A 20,237-nucleotide genomic window follows, 5' to 3' on the forward strand; every position below is an offset into this window, starting at 1 on the left:
TCACAGACACCTCCAAAAGGGCACATGCAGCCATAGAAAAAGCAGTCCTTTGGGTTTCCTAGAGGGGCACAGTTGTTCCCACTTCCGGCTCGCGAGCACCGTACCTTTCGGGCTCTCAGGGCTGTGCAGCTCATCTGCGGCGCGAGGTGAGTGAGAGGGTGTAGCCATTGGCCTTCGATGCCCTCCAGGCCCCTCTGGTGGGGCGCAGTCCTTCCGTACACCCTCCCCTCTACCCCTCGCTCGGGGTCCGCTTGGGCAGAGCCTGGAGCTGTGTCTAGGCCACTTGGGTGGTTCTCGGGTCGCTTAGCCCTCTATGGATGCCTCGGCTCGCCCGGCTCGCGTCTTCCTGAGACTCTTCTGCACTTAGCGGATTCCTCTTCCACTTAGCCGCGCCTCCTGTGTGCTGGTGCTGGCAGGCTCCTTGCTGTGGACAAAGCCGGTTCCAGGGCCAGCTCTCACCATGGTCTTGGCTTTTCCTTTATTTGACACTTTGAAAGCATCAAGTTATCTGTAGTTTTTAAAATGTATTAGTGTTTTAAAATCTGAGACACAATATCACTGATTTTTTTTCGAGACAGGGTTTCTCTGTGTAGCCCTGGCTGTCCTGGAACTCACTCTGTAGACCAGGCTGGCCTCGAACTCAGAAATCTGCTTGCCTCTGCCTCCCAAGTGCTGTGATTACAGGTGTGCGCCACCACTGCCCAGCTACAGTATCCCTGATTATCCAGGATGGCCCAGAGCTCGCTTTTGCCCAGGCTGACCTTGAGTTTGGAGAACTTCTGCCTCAGCCTCTCAAGTAGCTAGACCAGTCCGTCCTGCGCCCTGAGGTCTGGCTTTTTGTAATTTGTATTCACAGTTTAATACATACCTCTCCCTGCTGTTCCGGTCAGTAACGGCTGGGGCAATGTTTTGTTTTGTTTTGTTTTTGGATTTTTTGGTTTTTCTGAGACAGGGTTTCTCTGTATAGCCCTGGTTGTCCTGGAACTCACTCTGTAGACCAGGCTGGCCTCAAACTCAGAAATCCGCCTGCCTCTGCCTCCCAAGTGCTGGGATTACAGGCATGCACCACCACTGCCCAGCTCGGGGCAATGTCTTGATAACTGCCCAGCCCTTCATGCCTGTATGCACTACATATTATCAATTTTGTAACAAGCGAGGTCCTCCTCTAAGGAGCACTTTGAACTTGTGAGTGAAGCAGATGTGAGCCGGCATTTCGGCAGAGGAGTCATCTGAGATTGTGGCCCCTGGAGTCGGAGCCATAATTTCAGCACTCAGGTGGTGGAGGCAGGAGGATCAACTCGTTAAAGACCAGCTCAAGTATGAGCTCTTGGCTCAAAACAAAACAAAACAAAACACCAAACCAACAACAAAACCCACAGCCCAGCCGACTCCACAAGCCACACAAGATGGGACAACTTGCATATATTGAAACAGTGGGAATTTATGCTATAGCGTGTTGTGAAGGCGAGCTTGGCAATGCTAGGATCTACTATAAAGGTGCAGTGTATTGTTACTTATTAAATGATCAAGCAGTGACATTACATTTCAGTGCAGATACATTAATAATAACAGCCTTCCTCAGCCAGTAGAGGGTTGGTTACCCAGACGTGCCCGGAGGTTTCCTCTTGGTCGGGTGGATGGCTGGTTAGGGGTCAGGGCTCCACCTCCCAGAGGTGGGGGCCTGCTTGCTCCCAGGCTCAGTGCCTCCCACTCCACTCCCTTTCACCATTTGCTGGCTGACACCTAAATGCAGCTTTTCTGGTCAGAGTCAGTCACTTCCTACCCTTGCAGACAAGTTTGCTTCCTCAGACTTGTACCCTGAGAAGCGTGAGTGCCTCTGAAACACTGGAGTGGCTCTGCAGTCTTCTGTGAGGACAGCAGTCGGCGCTGGGCTCGCATCAGTGACTGTTCTGTTGGTACATTTCCCACAGCGATGCCTATTCTGTAGCCCACCTCTTGAAGAGTGGGATTTGCTTCTTACCTTGACTGTCTTTCTGGGACAGTTTTGACATGTGTTTCTAAAAGGAAATGATTTGGGTTGGGAAGGGAGTTTGCTCCTGCAGTTCTCGTGCCTTGATAGGAAAGCCTCAGAGTCAGAGGGCAGAAAGCGCAAGGGGAAATGGGAAGAATCTTCCCGCGGTTGCTCTAAGAAGGATCAGGTGAAGCACTCTGGGAGATGAGGATTTCCCTGATTGTTTGGTGCTGACCTTGAAGAGAATAGTATAGGAAATTGATGGTCTTAAGGGTGAGAGCCTCACCGAAAACTTGGGAGGATGGGATTCTGGGTCTGCAGGTTTCCAGGGAAGGGAAGGTCCACACTGAATTGCTGACTACTGTGGGAACTGGCGAGTCCTGTGACTGTGTGTGTGTGTGTCTGTGTGTGTGTCTGTGTGTGTGTGTGTGTGTGAAAGCGTCAACATAGAAAGATGTCTGAACATACTGTGCATCACTAGCTACTGTAGTTATGGTATTAGCTCTTCCCAGGGGAGGGAATGGAATTCCAGAATCTCACCATGATCACCTGACTGACTGACTAGGATTGTCTGACTTGAACGCTAGTGCATTTTTTGGGGAGCTACATCACTACTTGTAACCTGCTAACTGCTGTGGGATTGTTTCTCAGTTTGTATTGGGTACCTGACAGTGTTGACTAGTGCATCTTTGAAATTATTTTTTGATTATGACACATATAAATATATATGTATATAGGTGTGTATTATATGCACACAGATGTATATACACATATGCACATATATATGTTCAGTATTATAATCCTGTATATAATGTACAGTGTCATGTGATTCATTGGGTTGAGTGATAGAAAGACAGTAGTGAGCCAAAACAATGTAGACTGTGTAGTCATAGACAAGTCCAGAAGTCCCATTAAGGTGCGTGAATTAATTTATGTATTTTATTTATGTGTGAGCCTGTGTGAGCTTATGTGGATCGTGTGCATGGGACTCCTTGGAACTAACAGATGGCTGTAAGCCCCTGTGTGGGTGCTCGGAACTGAGCCTGGGTTCTCTGTAAGATCCCTAAGTGTGCTTAACCCCTGAACCATCTCGCTTCACCTTCCCCACACCAGTTCACCGTGTTTCTTGACAAAAAGTCAAGTGCTTTGAGAGAAATGCAGTTCCCTTTACCCTTGTCGTTTGCGCTTTCTTGACTAAGTCAGGGTTCTCAGCCATTGACATCTCAGGATCATCTGTAGACCGTGCTACAGATGTAGTTACTGGGATCTGACTTAGGAGCGTCTGATTAAGCTAGAACACAGCCCAAGTGAATGAGATGAGTACATTAAAGAAGCTTCACCCTAAAAGGTTTGTGTTTCTAAAGAAATAGCCGGAGGCACGTGAAGGGCACATATATAGCATTCTAATCAATAACATGCCCAGCTGACAGCCGGAATCAATTGCTAGCTAGTGAGCACTGCACTGTGGAAATCTAGCCTGGCCCATATATTTTAGACACACTCACTCTCTCTCTCTCTCTCTCTCTCTCTCTCTCTCTCTCTCTCTTTCTCTCTCTTTTAAGATTCATTTATGTACATGTACTGTGTACTGAATGTTCCGCAGTGCCCTTAGAGGCCAGAAGGGGGCACTGGGTCCTCTGGAACTCAAGTTACTGTCTGCTGTTGGCTGCTGTGTATGTGCTGGACTCTGTCCCAGATTCTTGCAAGAGCAGCCAGTGCTCTGAACTCCTGAACCTCCCAATAACAGTCTTGATAGTACATTACAATCACATTAGGTATCAAAAGTCAAAACCAACAGCTAACCCTGATCAGTAAACACACTGTGAACAAAAGTTGGTCAGAGGAAAGCCAAGTGGTAAGTTGTGTGGTTTGACACACAGGAGACTTTTAGATGATGGCTGGAAGAGGAATGTAGACTCTAGAGAGAAGAAATAAAACCAGTAGGGCTTAATTTAAATAGAAGGAAGGGGTTAGAGAGAACTGTTAGATGTATTGGTTACTGGCTACACAGATGGCTATTCTGTCGACCACAGGTTCAAACTGAAAAGGTTCATGAGGTGGTTTTCCTATGCAGCATTTGAAGTTCTTTTAAGCTATTCAAGAAACTCATGGTGAGATTGAGCAGCTGGGGGTAACGAGGTCTGGAGGTGGGCATTCTAGACTAGGTGATGGGTATTAACTGGAAGTGAGGGAGACATGGAGAGGGACTGTAAGGGGAAATGCTTAGGACTAACTTTATGGGTGCACTGGGAAGGATTGGAGGAACAGAAACAAAAACTTATTGGTATAAACTTCTCAGTCACACATGCCTGAAGAACATGCTCTTGAGGCATAGTATTTATAATAAAAATTGAGTAAGGGCCGGTGAGGCAGCTCAGGTTTATGCTGACTGCTCTTGGCAGAGGACCTCAGTTCGGTTTCCAGCATCCATGCTGACTGGCTCACAACCACCCGTAACTCAAGCTCCAGGCAATCCAATGGCCTTTTCTAGCCTCAGTTGGTCCTGCATACATGAGCACAACCCATACATCAACACACACCTACGTATAATTAAAAATAAAATTTTAAAAATGAGTAATATCACAAATGCTGGGATTGAAAGGCTAGAGATGTAACAGAATTCTGATCACTAAGTGAAGAACACACATCGGTGTGCAATCCTGGCAGACACTGTTCGCCATAGACATCTGGAAAGACCATAAATGTCTAACAGCATGGCACACATCATTTCTTTGTTTTCCTCTTTGTTTATATTTTATTTGATGTGTGTGTATGTGCCTGTGTGTGTGTGGGCGCGCGTGCATGCACATGTAGATCAGAGGAACACATTCAGAGATTCTCCTTTTATCCTTGCGTTTCAGGTTTCAACCTCAGGTCAGAAGGTTTGGTGGCAAATGTGTACTGTCCCATCCTGTCCTTCCACATAGTCCACAACCCCCAGATAGGTATCACTATGTAGCCCTGAAGTTTCTTAAATACTGACTTACTTAGTAAGAAAAAAAAGAAATTATTATTTTATTCTACAATTTAACAGGGTTTGGGAGGTATTTAGGAGGAAGAAGTAAGACGATTGTGATTGTCCTAGCTGCATAGCAAGACCCTGTCTCAAAACATACATATAGTGTCCATGTTGTTTATGCATGGATTTATGTTTGTCTATTTATGAAACATCTGTTAATATCTCTCAAAGCACAGAGGAAATGCTACATTATAGGTATCTCAGACCTAACTTTATTAATGAGTAGTTCAGATAATTGCACAATCAACTTCTAGTCATTAGAGTTACCCAGAAAACTGAATTCATCGTTCTTTCATTAGAGACAGGGTCTCAGTGTATAGGTAAGAACTCACTGTGTAACCTGAGCTGCCTGGAATTCACAGTCTTTCTTCAACCTAGTAAATGTTGGAGTATAGGCTTGAAACACTATTTTTGTCTTCCAAACCCTTCAAGTAGGACTCAAAGACATGCTCAGTTTCTGTATCTTTGTCTTCTATCATTCAAGCTATGATGGCCTCACACCTGAATGGCTGTAGCCCATCCCTTCTGCACACGACTCTGCATGGGACTCAGACCTTCCAGCCATGCTTGTGGCCTTGGGGCTCCCCCTCTCACCGTGGATGGCTTGGCTGTTCTACTATAGGTGTATTTTCTCTTACTGTACATTAGTGTTCCAGAGTCTGGCACAGACTTTTAAACCTGGGTACATAGACATACCTGGGACATTTACTAAAGCCATATTCCTGGGGACTCCGACTGAACCTGTCTTAGGGCCCATCTTCCATGGCTGACAATTGAGTTATAACTGGAAGTGACAGCCATTCCTCTGCTATTCCTAAACTCCCATTAGTTTCTTCAGTGGGCCATGTCCTCTCACACCCATCTGTGTCACTCAGACCAGACTATTTTTTCTCTTGCAGGCAACTCTCTCTGGCTCCTTTGGCCCTCTCTGCTCTTAGTCATTGGTTCTTTCTTCGTGCTCACTGTCCTTTGATTGTCCTGGGATTCCTTTGATCTATCATACTGCTTGCCTGTTTTCCCAAACTGAACTCAGAGTCCTTTGGAAGAGAACGTAATATGAGACTTCTGCTTAGCAGTTTGTATAGTACATAGTAAATTTTAAAGTATTTGTGAAATAACGAAGGGAATCCATGACTCTGGTGCTCTGGCTTTCCTTCTTTATGCGCTCTTGGGCATTATCCACGACCCTAATCCTTATAGTCTTGCCATCATTCCTAATTTGCAAGAATGACCAAGATTGGTCTGGGCAATCCATTCTGGAATAAAACCAGCTAGTGATCAAGAGTCAGACTAGGTTAATGTCCTAACCAGTTTGGTGACTTGCGAAAATTCAAGATGCTTGGCTTTTCCATCTGTAAAACATGGGGGATATTTACTGCATAGTGGTATTGTTGAGAGACCCAATTAAGTAGCTCTTGTAAACTGTCCATAGCACGTGTTAGATTTTGAGTCTTGTCTTTTGGGATACTCGATGGCATAGTAGAGCTAAATGCTTTGCTTGCAAAGTTCAGCTCTGCTGTTTACTGGCGTGTGCCTTTGGTCAGCTTCTGATCCTCGGAAGCTCATTTGGAGAACGGACAGACACATGGTGGTTCGTATAGAGCACTGCTCTATCCTTAACGCTGTCGAATATTACTAAAGGCCACATGATTTAGGCCATATTAAAATTTCTGTCTCACATCCTGAAAACGATCTTGAATAATTTTTAGATTGTCATTTGTATGGAAGTGGCCTTTTGTCAGTTTTCTACACAGGCACTGTGATCACTGAGCTTCATTCCGTAACTCTGCAGGTGTTTTGTTTTGTTTTGTTTTGTTTTTTTAACAGTGGTATACATACCCAAGTGGCTGTCCTTCATAAACTTGTATTTACATTGCAGGTACATGCTTTCCCTGTGTAACATGAATGTGGTCCACCTCAGGGGTTCTTAGGATCCACCTCCTCTCTGACTCAGCTAGGTAGCCTTTTGGCTTATTCTGTCCAGGATGTTCAGAGACACAACAGCGTTGGCCTGTCATGCTCCAGAAGGACAAACTAGGCTCAACTTTGTGAAAGTTGAAGAAAAAAATGGCGTTTGGAAGCAGGACTTCAGTCTTCAGGGAAACCTCCAGAGCCAGGAGGTTTTCCGTCAGCAGTTCAGACAGTTTGGCTACTCCGATTTCACTGGGCCCCGGGAGGCTCTGAACCAACTGCAGACGCTTTGCCAGCAGTGGCTGAGGCCAGAGGAGAACTCCAGGGATCAGATCATAGAGCTGCTGGTGCTGGAGCAGTTCCTGACCATCTGGCCTATGGAGCTGAAGGCCTGGGTGCTTGAACACAGGCCCCGAAATGGAGAGGAGGCTGTGACCCTGCTGGAGGAGCTGGAGAGAGTTTGATGAACCCAAGCAACAGGTAGGATTCCTTTTTGCTGGTTTTGATCTCTTGTGTTCAACAGAGAAGCCAGGATAAGTAGCAATGACTCAGCTCCAGGGACTTAATCAGTGTACGTCCCTTGGGACATTAATTAGTCATTTGCCCATTAGTTCAAATCATGGGGATTTGTAGTTCAAAACAGTAGTTTTTTGTTGTTGTCTTGTTTTTGTTTTTTCTGGTCATCTGAAAGTTTTCTGCTTCTTCTGTCTTGCCCTGTTGCTGTTGGGTTTTTCTCTTCTCTGCCCTCAGTCACACTACTGATACTTGTTACTCTAGGACACAGCTCATGGTCGTCAAGAAACGAAATGCAAAGGAGTGACACTCATGGGAACGCAGGCGGCTCTGAGTAGTCCGCGGCAGTCCTTGGAGAACCACTGCAAGAGTGAACCCCAGGAGTCCCAGATTTCCCACGAGAGAGAAGAGGCCACCCTACCATTTAGGGTTGAGGATGAAGGTGAGGGTTATCGATGTGCCAAGGCTTACTTTCTTAATGACTGTCATTAAGTATTGTTGGAAAGCTGGGCAGTGGTGGCGCACGCCTGTAATCCCAGCACTCTGGGAGGCAGAGGCAGGTGGATTTCTGAGTTCAAGGCTAGCCTGGACTACAGAGTAAGTTCCAGGACAGCCAGAGCTATACAGAGAAACCCTGTCTCGAAAAAACCAAATCCAAAAAAAAAAAAAAAAAAAAAAAAAGGTATTGTTGGAAAGTCCTGCTGGCCTTAAAATAGTCATCAATTGGCTCAGCCTAGAATCTGAAATTTTAATATAATTTTAACTTGGATTAAAAATGTCTTTAATAAGATTTCCTCATGCCATATTTAATACTAATACTGTTTTTAAAAAAGATTTATTTATTTATTTATTTTATGTATATGAGTACACCGTAGCTGTCTTCAGACACACCAGAAAAGGGCATCAGATCCCATTACAGATGGTTGTGAGTCACCATGTGATTGCTGGGACTTGAACTCAGGACCTGTAGAAGAGCAGTCAGTGCTCTTAACCACTGAGCTATCTCTCCAGCCCTCTAATACCGGTTTAACAATATTTTTGTCACATTAACAAGTACATTTCTAAGAGTGATAAGAATACTGTCTGAAGCTAAAGTCTCATAATACCTTGGAAAAGGAAAAACTTAATATTAAAATCGTCAGCTTCAAGCCAGATGTGGTGGCATACACTTATAATACCAGTACTGACTTGAAAGGCTGAGAGGTAGGAGAGTTGTTACAGGCTAGACTGGACTACATGAAATAGTCTCAAAGAAGAAGAAAAGTAGCAAGGCATTGAGCACTGTGTAGTATAACTAAAAGCCAAACTCTAGAATGTACAGGGCTAAGGTAGAAAGTCCTCACAAGAACACAGATGCAAGAGGGTGCCATTTGTCTTCCCCTTCTAGGCCTGAGATCTAACCTTGTTAGAGGGTAGAGTCACAGATGGAGTAGAGATTTCTCTGAAATGCTCAGCAGGCTAGATTCGGTAGGAGCCACCGTTAGGGTGCCAAAAGCCTGCCAGGAAGTGTGACTTAACATGAAATTTGCTGGGAAGTTGTTAAGCAGGACAGTTTCTCTGAGATTTATTGGGGGTATATTGTTGGGTGTACTACATGCTCTAAGAAATTAACAGAAGTCTCTTCCACTGTCCTTCCAACTCTCCTACAACTGATAAAATGATGTGCTAGCATGATGCCAGTATTATAGATAGGACAATGGTAAATTTGAAACAAGGGGGCAATAAATTGAAAATATCATAGGTGCCAAGAATTAGATCCAAAAGGATTTTAAGTTATTGGCAACATTGATATAGACAGTTAGCCACATCAGGTGTATTAGCCTTTATATCTGATTGTGCTTCTGATTTCATTTTCACAAAGCAATCTTGTTACCTTCCCATGAAATCTATCTATAGTAAAAGAATGACTCAGTCCATTCAAGACTATGTAATTTACATTACTTATTGTTATTATAGTTATACTGCAGTTACAAGTGCTTGGTTAGTATGAATCTACCCTAAGATGTAAATCTATTCACTGTATGTTGATAGAAGTAGGAATAAGAGGACAGACGCCTGAGGCCCTGACCTTGGAAGTTCACCAAAGGAATCCTATCAGTTATCTACTGAGGTCTCTTTAGAAATACCCTCTCAACTTTCCTCCAGTTATCCACTCTGATACTGCCCTCTTAAATACCCCATGGATTAAGCAGTAGGCACATTAAAATGAATATTGAAAAATGATCTTGTATACCTTGCCTTACAGGAAACTATCTAATAGAAAATAATACTTAAATGTCTGTATTAGTTTTTCAATAAGTATAATGAGATATCTGAAGCAACTAACATAAAGAAAAAAGCGGGTTTATTAACTCATGCATTCAGAGGTTTAAGGCTCTGTTCCCTTCATTCGCTCATTTCTGGTTTGGGCTCTTTCTACAACATTATATCATGATGTTGGTTATGAGAAAATAGACAGAGTTATATAGAAGCAGGAAGTAGGAAGCAGAGACTGCAACTCTGGGATCAGTTCTTGCAAGAACTAACCAGAATCCTCTGAGAAATGCCTTAATCCTTTTTGAGGGTATTACAGTTGACCTTGGGGTCTCCTAACAGGGCTGCCCCTTAAAGGCTCCATTAGTTGACATCACTATATGGGTGACTAAGCTCTCAACAGATAGGCCTTTCCCCCCCCACCCCCCAACTCCTTAGAATATTTATTACCAACCCTCAATCTTCTCTTGAAAAAAACCTAGTCTGTCCCTCTTCCTTGAGAACAGATGCTCCAATAGGCTCCCAGTGTCTGGTCCTACGTCCTCTTCCATCTCAATGAACACATTTAATTCCTCCCTCTAAACAAATGAGCCAAATGAATGAACACTGGTGTTAGGCCAGACCATGCTGTCCAGTCACACGCTTACAGTGTAGGGCCACTCCCTCTACCTCCTTCCACATAGCTTCCCTTTCCTATGGCTGTCACTGTGCATTTGGAATCCATAAGTCTCATTCTCAGCTTTCTATACTCCTTCGCCTTCATGTGCATACCATGCCCTAGAGGAATGGATTCACCTCTTTTTCTTTTTTAATTGAGTAGCGTCTTTATTTACATTGCCAATGGTAAAACCTTTCCCGAAATCTCCCCTCCCCTAACACCCCCAACACCTCCTCCTCCTTCCCCCTGCCTCCACCCAACACACTCCCATCTCCCCACCCCCCTTGTTTCCCTTTGTTGGGGCCTCTTTTGAGCCTTTACCTGACCAAGGACCATTCCTCCCACTGATGCCCATCAAGGCCTTCCTCTGCCACATTTTTGGCTGGAACCATGTGTGCCCCTTGGTTGATGGTTCAGTCCCTGGGAGTTTTGGGGCATCTGGGTGGCCGAAATCATTGTTCTTCCCATGAGGCTGTAAATCCCTTCAGCTCCTCAGGACCACCCTTCAGCTCCTCCATTGGGGACCCCATGCGCAGTTCAATAATTTGGTTGTTAGCGTCTGCCTCTGTATATGTAAGGCTCTGGCAGGGCCCCTCCAGAGACAACCATGGCATGCTTCTTTTGGTATATGCTTCTTGTCATCCATAAAAGTGTTGGGGTTTGTTGACTGTTTATAGGATGAATCCCCAGGTAGGGCAGTCTCTGGGTGGTGTTTACTTCAGTCTCTGTTCCACACATTGTCTCCCTTATTGCTCCTGTGAGTATTTTGTTCCCTTTCTCAGAGGAACCAAAGCACCCTTACTTAAGTCCTCCTTCTTCTTGAGCTTCCTGTGCTGGGTGAATTGTAACTTGTTCAATTTGAGCTTCTGGGCTAACATCTGCTTGTTAGTGAGTGCATACCATATGTGTTCTTTTGTGATTGGGTTGCCTCGCTCAGGATGACACTTTCTAGCTCCATCCATTTGCCTAAGAATTTCATGAATTCATTGTTTTTAATAGCTGAATAGTACTCCTCTATGTATATATACCATAGTTTCTGTATCCATTCCTCTGTTGAGGGACATCTGGGTTCTTTCCATCTTCTGGCTATTATAAATAAGGCAGCTATGAACATAGTGGAGCATGTGTCCTTATTACAGCAGGAACATTTTCTGAGTATATGCCTAGAAGTGGTATAGCTGGGTCCACAGGTAATACTATGTCTAATTTTCTGAGGAATCGCCAAACTGATTTCCACAGTGGTTTTACCAGCTTGCAATCCCACCAACATTGGAGAAGTGTTGTTTCCTCCCCACATCCTCTCCAGCATCTGCTGTCCCCTGAGTTTTTCATCTTAGCCATTCTGACTGGTAATGTGGAATCTCAGTGTTGTTTTGATTTGTATTTCCCTGATAACTAAGGATGCTGAACATTTCTTTAGGTGCTTTAGAGCCATTCGAGTTTCCTCAGTTGAGAATTCCCTGTTCAGCTCTGTACCCCAATTTTTAATAGGGTTATTTGACTCTCTGGAGACTAACTTCTTGAGTTCTTTGTATACATTGGATATTAGCCCTCTATTGGATGTAGGGTTGATAAAGATCTTTTCCCAATTTGTTGGTTGCTGTTTTGTCCTATTGACTGTGTTCTTTGCCTTATAGAAGCTTTGCAGTTTTATGAGGTCCCATTTGTTGATTCTCGTTCTTAGAGCATAAGCCATTATTGGTGTTCTGTTCAGGAACTTTTCCCATGTGCCCTTGTGTTCAAGATTTGTCCCCACTTTCTCTTCTATAAGCTTCAGTGTGTCTGGTTTTATGTGTAGATCCTTGATCCACTTGGACTTGAGCTTTGTACAAGGAGATAAGAATGGCTCGATTTGCATTTTTCTGCATGCAGATCTCCAGTTGATCCAGCACCATTTGTTAAAAATGCTATCTTTTTTCCACTGGATGTTTTTAGCTCCTTTGTCAAATATCAAGTGACTGAATATGTGTGGGTTCTTTTCTGGGTCTTCAATTCTATTCCATTGATCTTCCTGCCTGTCTGAATACTAGTACCAAACAGTTTTTTAATGACTATTGCTTTGTAGTAGAGCTTGAGGTCAGGGATGGTGATTCCCCCAGAAGATCTTTTGTTGTGGAGAACAGTTTTTGCTATCCTGGGTTTTTGTTATTACAGATGAACTTGAGAATTGCTCTTTCTAGATCTAAGAAGAATTGATTTGGGATTTTGATGAGGATTGCATTGAATCTGTAGATTGCTTTCGGCAAGATGGCCATTTTTACTATATTGATCCTGCCAATCCATGAACATGGGAGATCTTTCCACCTTCTGAGACTTCCTTCGATTTCTTTCTTCAGAGGCTTAAAGTTCTTGTCATATAGATCTTTCACTTGCTTCGTTAGGGTCACACCTAGGTATGAAATATTATTTGGGACTATTGTGAAGGGTGTCATTTCCCTAATTTCTTTCCCCTTTTGTTTATCCTTTGAGTAGAGGAAGGCTACTGATTTGCTTGAGTTAATTTTATATCCAGCCATTTTGCTGAAGTTGTTTATCAGCTTTAGGAGTTCTCTGGTGGAAGTCTTGGGGTCAGTTAAGTATACTATCATATCATCTACAAATAGTGATATTTTGACTTCTTCCTTTCTAATTTGTATACTTTTGACCTCCTTTTGCTGCCTGATTGCTCTGGCTAGGACTTCAAGTACTATATTGAATAGATAGGGAGAGAGTGGGCAGCCTTGTCTGGTCCCCGATTTTAGTGGGATTGCTTCAAGTTTCTCTCCGTTTAACTTGATGTTGGCTACCGGTTTGCAGTATATTGCTTTCACTATGTTTAGGTATGGGCCTTGGATTCCCGATCTCCTCAAGACTTTTATCATGAAGGGCTGCTGGATTTTGTTAAAAGCCTTTTCAGCATCTAATGAAATGACCATGTGGCTTTTTCCTTTGGTTTGTTTATGTGCTGGATTACATTGATAGATTTCCGTATATTGAACCATCCCTGCATTCCTGGGATGAAGCCTACCTGATCGTGGTGAATTATAGTTTTGATGCATTCTTGGATTCGGTTGGCCAGGATTTTGTTCATTATTTTTGCATCTATGTTCATGAGGGAGATTGGTCTGAAGTTCTCCTTGTTTGGTTTAGGTATAAGCATTATTGTGGCTTCATAAAATGAGTTGGGTAGTGTTCCTTGAGTTTCTATTTCGTGGAAAAGTTTGAAGAGTATTGGTATTAACTCTTCTTTGAAGATCTGATAGAATTCCCTGCTAAACCCATCTGGTCCTGGGATTTTTTTTTTTTTTCTGATGGGAGACTATTAATGACTGCTTCTATTTCCTTAGGATTTATGAGACTAGATGATTTATCTGATCCTGTTTTAACGTTGGCACCTGGTATGTATCTAGAAAGTTGTCCATTTCATCCAGGTTTTCAAACCTTGTTGAGTATAAACTCTTGTAGTATGATCTGATGATTTTTTGAATTTCCACAGTTTCTGTTATTATGTCTCCTTTTTCATTTCTGATTTTATTAATTTGGATATTGTCTCTGTGCCCTCTGGTTAGTCTGGCTAAGGGTTTATCTATCTTGTTGATTTTTTTTTTTTTCAGAGAACCAGCTCCTTGTTTTGTTGATTCTTTGTATAGTTCTTTTTGTTTTCAACAGACAGGCCTTAGAGAATAGCATCTAAACCATAACAATCTCAAACTCTCCTAGGGCAGATATATCTAGTCCCCCTTTCTCTCTCTGGCTTTGTTTTGTTTTGTTTTGCTTGTTTGTCCTGAACCTGATACTCAATAAATAGACCAGCCATGCTCTTCTGCCTTCTGAGTGCTTGGGTTAAAAGTTGTGTGCCACCACACCTGGCCCTTACTTGGTTTCATTAAGATCTTTACAGATTCTGCTCTAATTTCCTTTAGATACTACATCATGGGTTGAAGCTCTTAGTACCTTAGGGTGTGACTGTACTTTCTGGACATGAGATTAAATGTGAGCTACTGTCTCCATTATGCCTGCTGTTTTTTGGGGAACAGGAAAGAAATCTTGTTTTTCTGATTTATGCATCCAAGGTTAACCTTTCTTTGGTTACATCCTTTCACTTCATGCACTTACTATATGTTTTGTTTTTGAGACTATGCAGACCAGACTGGCCAGGAACCCACAGGAATCCACTTGCCTCTGCTTCCCAAGTATTAGGATTTGAGGTGTGCACCACTATGTCTGACAAAGACACTATTTTTATGTCTTTATTAAACTAGTATTAATAGTATTAAACTAGTTTGTTTGGATTTGGTTTTTTCGAGACAGGGTTTCTCTGTATAGCCCTGGCTGTCCTGGAGCTCACTCTGTAGACCAGGCTGGCCTCGAACTCAGAAACCCACCTGCCTCTGCCTCCCAGAGTGCTGGGATTACAGGCGTGTGCTACCACCACCCGGTGTTTGTTGAGTATTTTATTCTTTTCATTTGAGATATGGGTTATAACCCTGGCTGTCTTGGAACTCTGGATGTAGATGAGGCTGGTCTCATACTCAAAAATCTATCTGCCTGTCTCCTGAGTGTTGGGATTTAAGGTGTGTGCCAACATCTAGCCTTTCTTCATAACTTTTAAAATAACACAACCTTGACTAAGTCGTCGATATCATTAATGATTTAAATTTCTGAAATCCAAGTACAGTACAAATTTCATTTCAGATTTTGTTTTCCGATTTTTCATGAGGAATGATAGAAAAGGAAGGCAGCTTGCTCTCAGCTTTGCTAGGCATTAACTGTAATGCTATATTGTTTTCAAGGTGTCATGAAACTTGAATATCAGAAATACTTATTTTCATGTAAAACTATCCCTTTTCAACAGATGAATTTAAATGAGTTTTAAATTATTTTTTGTTTCATTGCAACTACAACTCTGTTTCCTAAAAGACAGGCAGATGACTTGGGAGAAAGACTTTAAATTTTGAAGTTAGCTGTCTTTAATCTTGACTATCAATTAGTAATCTTATAGCTTCCCATAACCCTTGAAAGCTTTAGTTTTCTGGTTTGTAAAACGTATAATTTTAGAGGATTTTTGATGGAATAAAAACCCTTAAAAGAACTCAGTTTTTATTAACTATCTAGTAGTTCTTCTTTGGAGACACTGGACATTTTGAAATAAAAGGCCTTGCTGTAAGACGGCTGGATTGATCAGGCCCTTGGGCAACTGTTGGCACCTTTTTTTTTTGCCATTTATACTTATGAGATGAATTAGTAATACTCTTATTTGACCTAAAATGAGGAAGGAGTATTTCTTTTTAAATGCTTTTTCCCTTTTTTACTAACACTTACATTTGCATATATATAGCTTATGTTTATATAAAAATAATATATTCAAATATAGAAATATCACATAATTGTATATGAACATATAAACTTTGTAACATTTTATATAAATATAAAATATATATTATATATAAATATACTGCTTATATTTGCCCTATTTGGAACCTGTGAGAATTTGCACATGCCTTCTTGTTGTCTATGCCCTGCCCACCTCCTTTGTCCAAGTCTTCTTCCCCAAACATTTTATAGTATCATGTGCTTTCCTACTTTGCTAGATTTTGTTGCGCTGATGTACAACTTTTAAGACATTTCATTTGTCGTTATCTTGTATCACCTCTCCTCCCACATTAGCTAATCTGGAATAGTCTCTTCCCTTTCTGGTTTATGGCTGGTCTGAACTGTTCGTCACCTCTAAGTGTTGTTTTCTTGTTCACTACTCAACATCTCCAGTACTGACCTATGTTCTTTGTCCATTTTATTCTCTTGAATGCTTCTATATTGGGAAGCTAATTGTCATTTCCCCAGCCATATTGTTTCCCTAATCCTGAAGATCAAACCCAGGGCTTTGTATTTGCAAGCACCCTGTCATTTGGCTGTATAACTATCCCTGTTTTGTTTGAAAACAAGTTTGCATGTTTGCCTGTATGTGTATACATGCACCACCTGCATGCCTTGTCCCACAGAGGCAACAAGAGGGTGTTGGAGCTCCTGGAGCTGAAGTTAGGGATGGTTGAGCTACCATGCGGGTGCTGGAAACTGAAGTGGGTCCTCTGCAAGGCAAATATGCACTCTTAAATCACTGAGCTACCTCACTTGACCCAGCACTTACTTTTTCCTTTGGTTTATTTGTTGTTTCTTTGCTAACATTTTTTTTTAACATGAAAAAAAAGAGATATATCCTATTCACATTTTTAGATAGCAAGATGGCGACTGGGAAAGTACTGACAGCAAAGCAAGAAATTGAGTGTGTTGCATCAGTGGCCAAGGCATCTCCAGGAAGACTTCCTAGGGAAACTTCTCCAGTACAGATAGTTGAAACTATGGGATATATGGTCAACAATGAGAAGCAAAGAGGAAGTGATGATATAAACAACAAAACAAGTCAGCTTTCTTCTCAGGAAGGCTATTTCAGTTTGGCAACCTTTAACAAGAAAACCTTTACAAAACAGAACATCTTTGAGTGTAATGAAGGTGATGGGATCCTTAGTCAAAATTTGCATGGTACTACACAGCCCAGGACTCACACAGGGAAACTGTTCTATACATGTGTGGATTGTGGGAAAGCTTTTTGCAATAGGTCAAAGCTGATTAGACACCAGAGAAGTCATACTGGAGAGAGGCCTTATGCATGTAAAGAATGTGGAAAGGCCTTTGGTTTCAGAGCAGACCTTGTTAGACATCAGAGAATTCACAGTGGTGAAAAACCCTTTAAATGTTGCGACTGTGGAAAAGCTTTTAGGAGCAACACAGGGCTCATTAGGCATAGGAGAATTCATACTGGAGAGAAACCTTATGGCTGTGATGAATGTGGGAGAGCCTTCAGCCAGTGTTCTACCCTCATTCAGCATAAGAAGATTCACAGTGGAGAAAAACCTTATAGTTGTGATGAATGTGGGAAAGCCTTCATCCAGAGCTCTGCCCTTATTCAGCATAAGAAGATTCACAGTGGAGACAAAGGCTACGAATGTACTGAATGTGGTAAGGCTTTTTGGACAAGTTATGTTCTTAGGGAACATCAAAGAATCCACACTGGTGAAAAGCCTTATAAATGTAATGAATGTGGAAAATCCTTTAATAGAAGCTCAGCACTCACTGTGCACCAGAGAACTCACTCTGGGGAGAAACCTTATGAATGTAATGAATGTAGGAAAATATTTAGGCATAGGTCAGGCCTTGTGCAGCATCAGAGAGCACATACCAGAGTTAAACTCTAAGGGTAAGTGGTTGTACAAATGTCAAATGCAAGGAATTCACTTTGAAAGTGAGACTCCACAGAAGATAGAGAAGTTTCCTAATAGTACGACTTTTGTCTTTCCATCCAAATTCTGTTTTGTAAAAAGAGATCCACACAAAATGCTTGCATATTGAAAGAAGAATTTTATCCAGAACTTGTCTACAAAGAATGATATTTTCTAAGTGGGGAAAAAGACTGACCCATTTCTGGATAAGGTCTCTTACCAATCAGCTCTTCATCCCATGCTCTACTTCAGATAGAACTGCCGTTGAACACCTTCATTTAAGTCCATGATTGAGGCACAGCTCCTATAAGCCCTCTTTATAAGATCTGTCTAGCTAGAGTTTGGGCCTGACAGGAGTAGGCATGTTTTGAGTTACTGAACCCTGAAATGTTGAACTGAGGCTATGAAATGTCATATCCTGGATTAGTTTAATATCTGAGGAATGGAAGATCATTTTGCCCCTTGCTAGTGCCTTTCACCTAGAGCTTCCTGTTACAGTGTACTTCCTTATTTGGGATCTGCTCGTCTTAGCCATTGGGAGAACAGGCTTGGTCATTGCCCTCTCCAAATTAAGGGCTAATAGAATATACATATTTAATCAAATCAATTATTACGGTCAGCGTGTGGCAATAACTATGCAGATAAATTCAATGTTCTGTTGGAAGACATTCCAGGGATTTTAATCTGATCTCTGAGTAAACTAAAAATTTCTTGGATATGATATTGAGACCAAAAATGTAGAAGCAGCAAATTGGCTGCTCTAGTTCCTGCTGGAGTTGTTTTTGACCCTAGTTCAGAAGCCAGGCTGTTTTCTTTTCCTGTTTTTAATAGATTGAGTTGGATAACATGAAATGTTTCACAACATAAGTGACCTACATGATCTAGGAGTATTCAGAATTAGCATGATAAATAATAAAACTGGTGTTTCTAAAGTCATGCATGTATACCAAGGAAACAGCATGCACTGGAAGCTGAAGGACACTGGAGCCTGGAGAGTCAGTCCCTCAGCATTAGGTTTGCAGATGATAAGCCACGTGAGGGAAATAGAGTTAGTCCTTCAGCTTCTACAAAATTCTTCCTTGATTTTAATTTGGCAGTTTTAATTAATCCACAATTGCTGATAATTTCTACCAGCAGAGTGTACCCTTTCTTTCTTTTTTTTTGAAAGCTTGGTAATAATAAGTACTGTGAGTAGGGGAGGCAACACTGAATATGGTTCCTACTTCCAAAGGTTGTGCAGTAACCATTTAAGATCTACCATAAAGGGATCATTCAAATGAACTGTGAATTGCCTTTTTTTTAAATACAGGTGACAATCGAATGATTCAATGTTTTAAATATCATTTAATCCATTTCTAATTGTGAGTGTTGATAAGTCATCCATGACCCCATTACCCATAGCAACATTAACTTTGGAACTACTTCCTATTAGAGTTTTCCCCAATTCTAATATTTTTGGTAAGAATCTTTAGTATAATTTTGTTAACTTTAACATTTATATATTCAATTTACACTCTAACTGCTTAGTAATATCAGCATGTAATGGGAATGTATTGTAATAAAACTGAAATTTTAAAGTTTTGTTTTTAAATCATTCAGGTAAAGAACAGAACAATGTGAATGGAGTTAGGCTGGAGGGTGGTAAGGGTAGAAAAGAGAAGTAGCACACTTAGTTTCCATTTCCTGGGTTAAATAAACAGCACCAGGAAGCTCAGATTTTAAGGTTGTTGGAGGAAGGGAATGAGAACAAGAACTTTTAATTTTCTCACACATACTAAATTCACTTAGATATCCTCCTCCTCCAATTCTAAGAGCTAAGACCTTTGGAATGACTACTTTAAAATTATGTGCATGTGAATGGAAATGCCCGCAGAAGCCAGAAGAGGACACTGGATTCCCTGGAGTTACAGGGGGTACACACCACCCAATGTGGTCCTGGGAATGGGACTGGCCCAAGACATATGACTTTCTCTAGGCAGTTCACAAAGGTAGGTTACTAGGCCATTGTCAAAATGCTTAAAAGTTCAAGTCTTTCAGTTTTGGTTGCAGGCAGTGGAAATGAGGAAGAAAAAGGATGGAACTGATTTCAGATCCATGTTAAGGCAAGTGCTGCTTTACAGACTTTTTAGATAGTCAGGGAGCAAGAGCATGGAGCAGAGAGAAGGGCATTAGTTATTTTCTTTCAGAAAAGGCTGTTGAAAGACAAAACAACTTTTTCTTTCAGCTGATGTTGGTGTGTGCTCCATTTCATAAAGATTGAAACTTAAGATCTTCATCTTCAGCTCTTTAAGAATATAATCAAGATAACTTGTATCTGCCTGCTGAATTCATGGAAAAGCACTAATGACCAAAGCTCTTAATCACTTACAAGACACACTTTTCTCAGCCATAAATCTTTAAGCATGTAAGTTACTTGCACAGGAGATTTGAAGGAGATTCTAGTATTATGAAGCAGGTAACTGCACTGAATTATCAACAGTGAAAGATCAGAGTTAAGTTTGTTAGACTTGAGACAGGGATGTTATAGAAAACAAGTACTTATTTTCATGACTATTTTGGGCTTTTGTTCCTTACCAGCCTCACCAAGGGCTGGGCATCTAGAAATTAAGCCTGGGGTCTTAAACATAGTAAGCTTATGATTTGCAACCGAATTATATT

The 20,237-nt window shown here is 41.7% G+C and overlaps 1 protein-coding gene across 1 annotated transcript; it reads left to right on the plus strand.

Moving 5' to 3' along the window:
• Window positions 1–64: 64 nt before the first annotated feature.
• On the plus strand, window positions 65–17,627 carry Zscan30 (zinc finger and SCAN domain containing 30). The gene is given in 5 exon segments (XM_052155700.1): window positions 65–146; window positions 6,871–7,356; window positions 7,358–7,382; window positions 7,680–7,824; window positions 16,540–17,627. Coding segments are annotated over 4 exon segments (1,566 nt in total). The 5' UTR covers window positions 65–146; window positions 6,871–6,976; the 3' UTR covers window positions 17,556–17,627.
• Window positions 17,628–20,237: the final 2,610 nt, after the last annotated feature.

Source organism: Apodemus sylvaticus, chromosome 13 (genome assembly GCF_947179515.1).
Source record: "Apodemus sylvaticus chromosome 13, mApoSyl1.1, whole genome shotgun sequence".
Taxonomy (NCBI): domain Eukaryota; kingdom Metazoa; phylum Chordata; class Mammalia; order Rodentia; family Muridae; genus Apodemus; species Apodemus sylvaticus.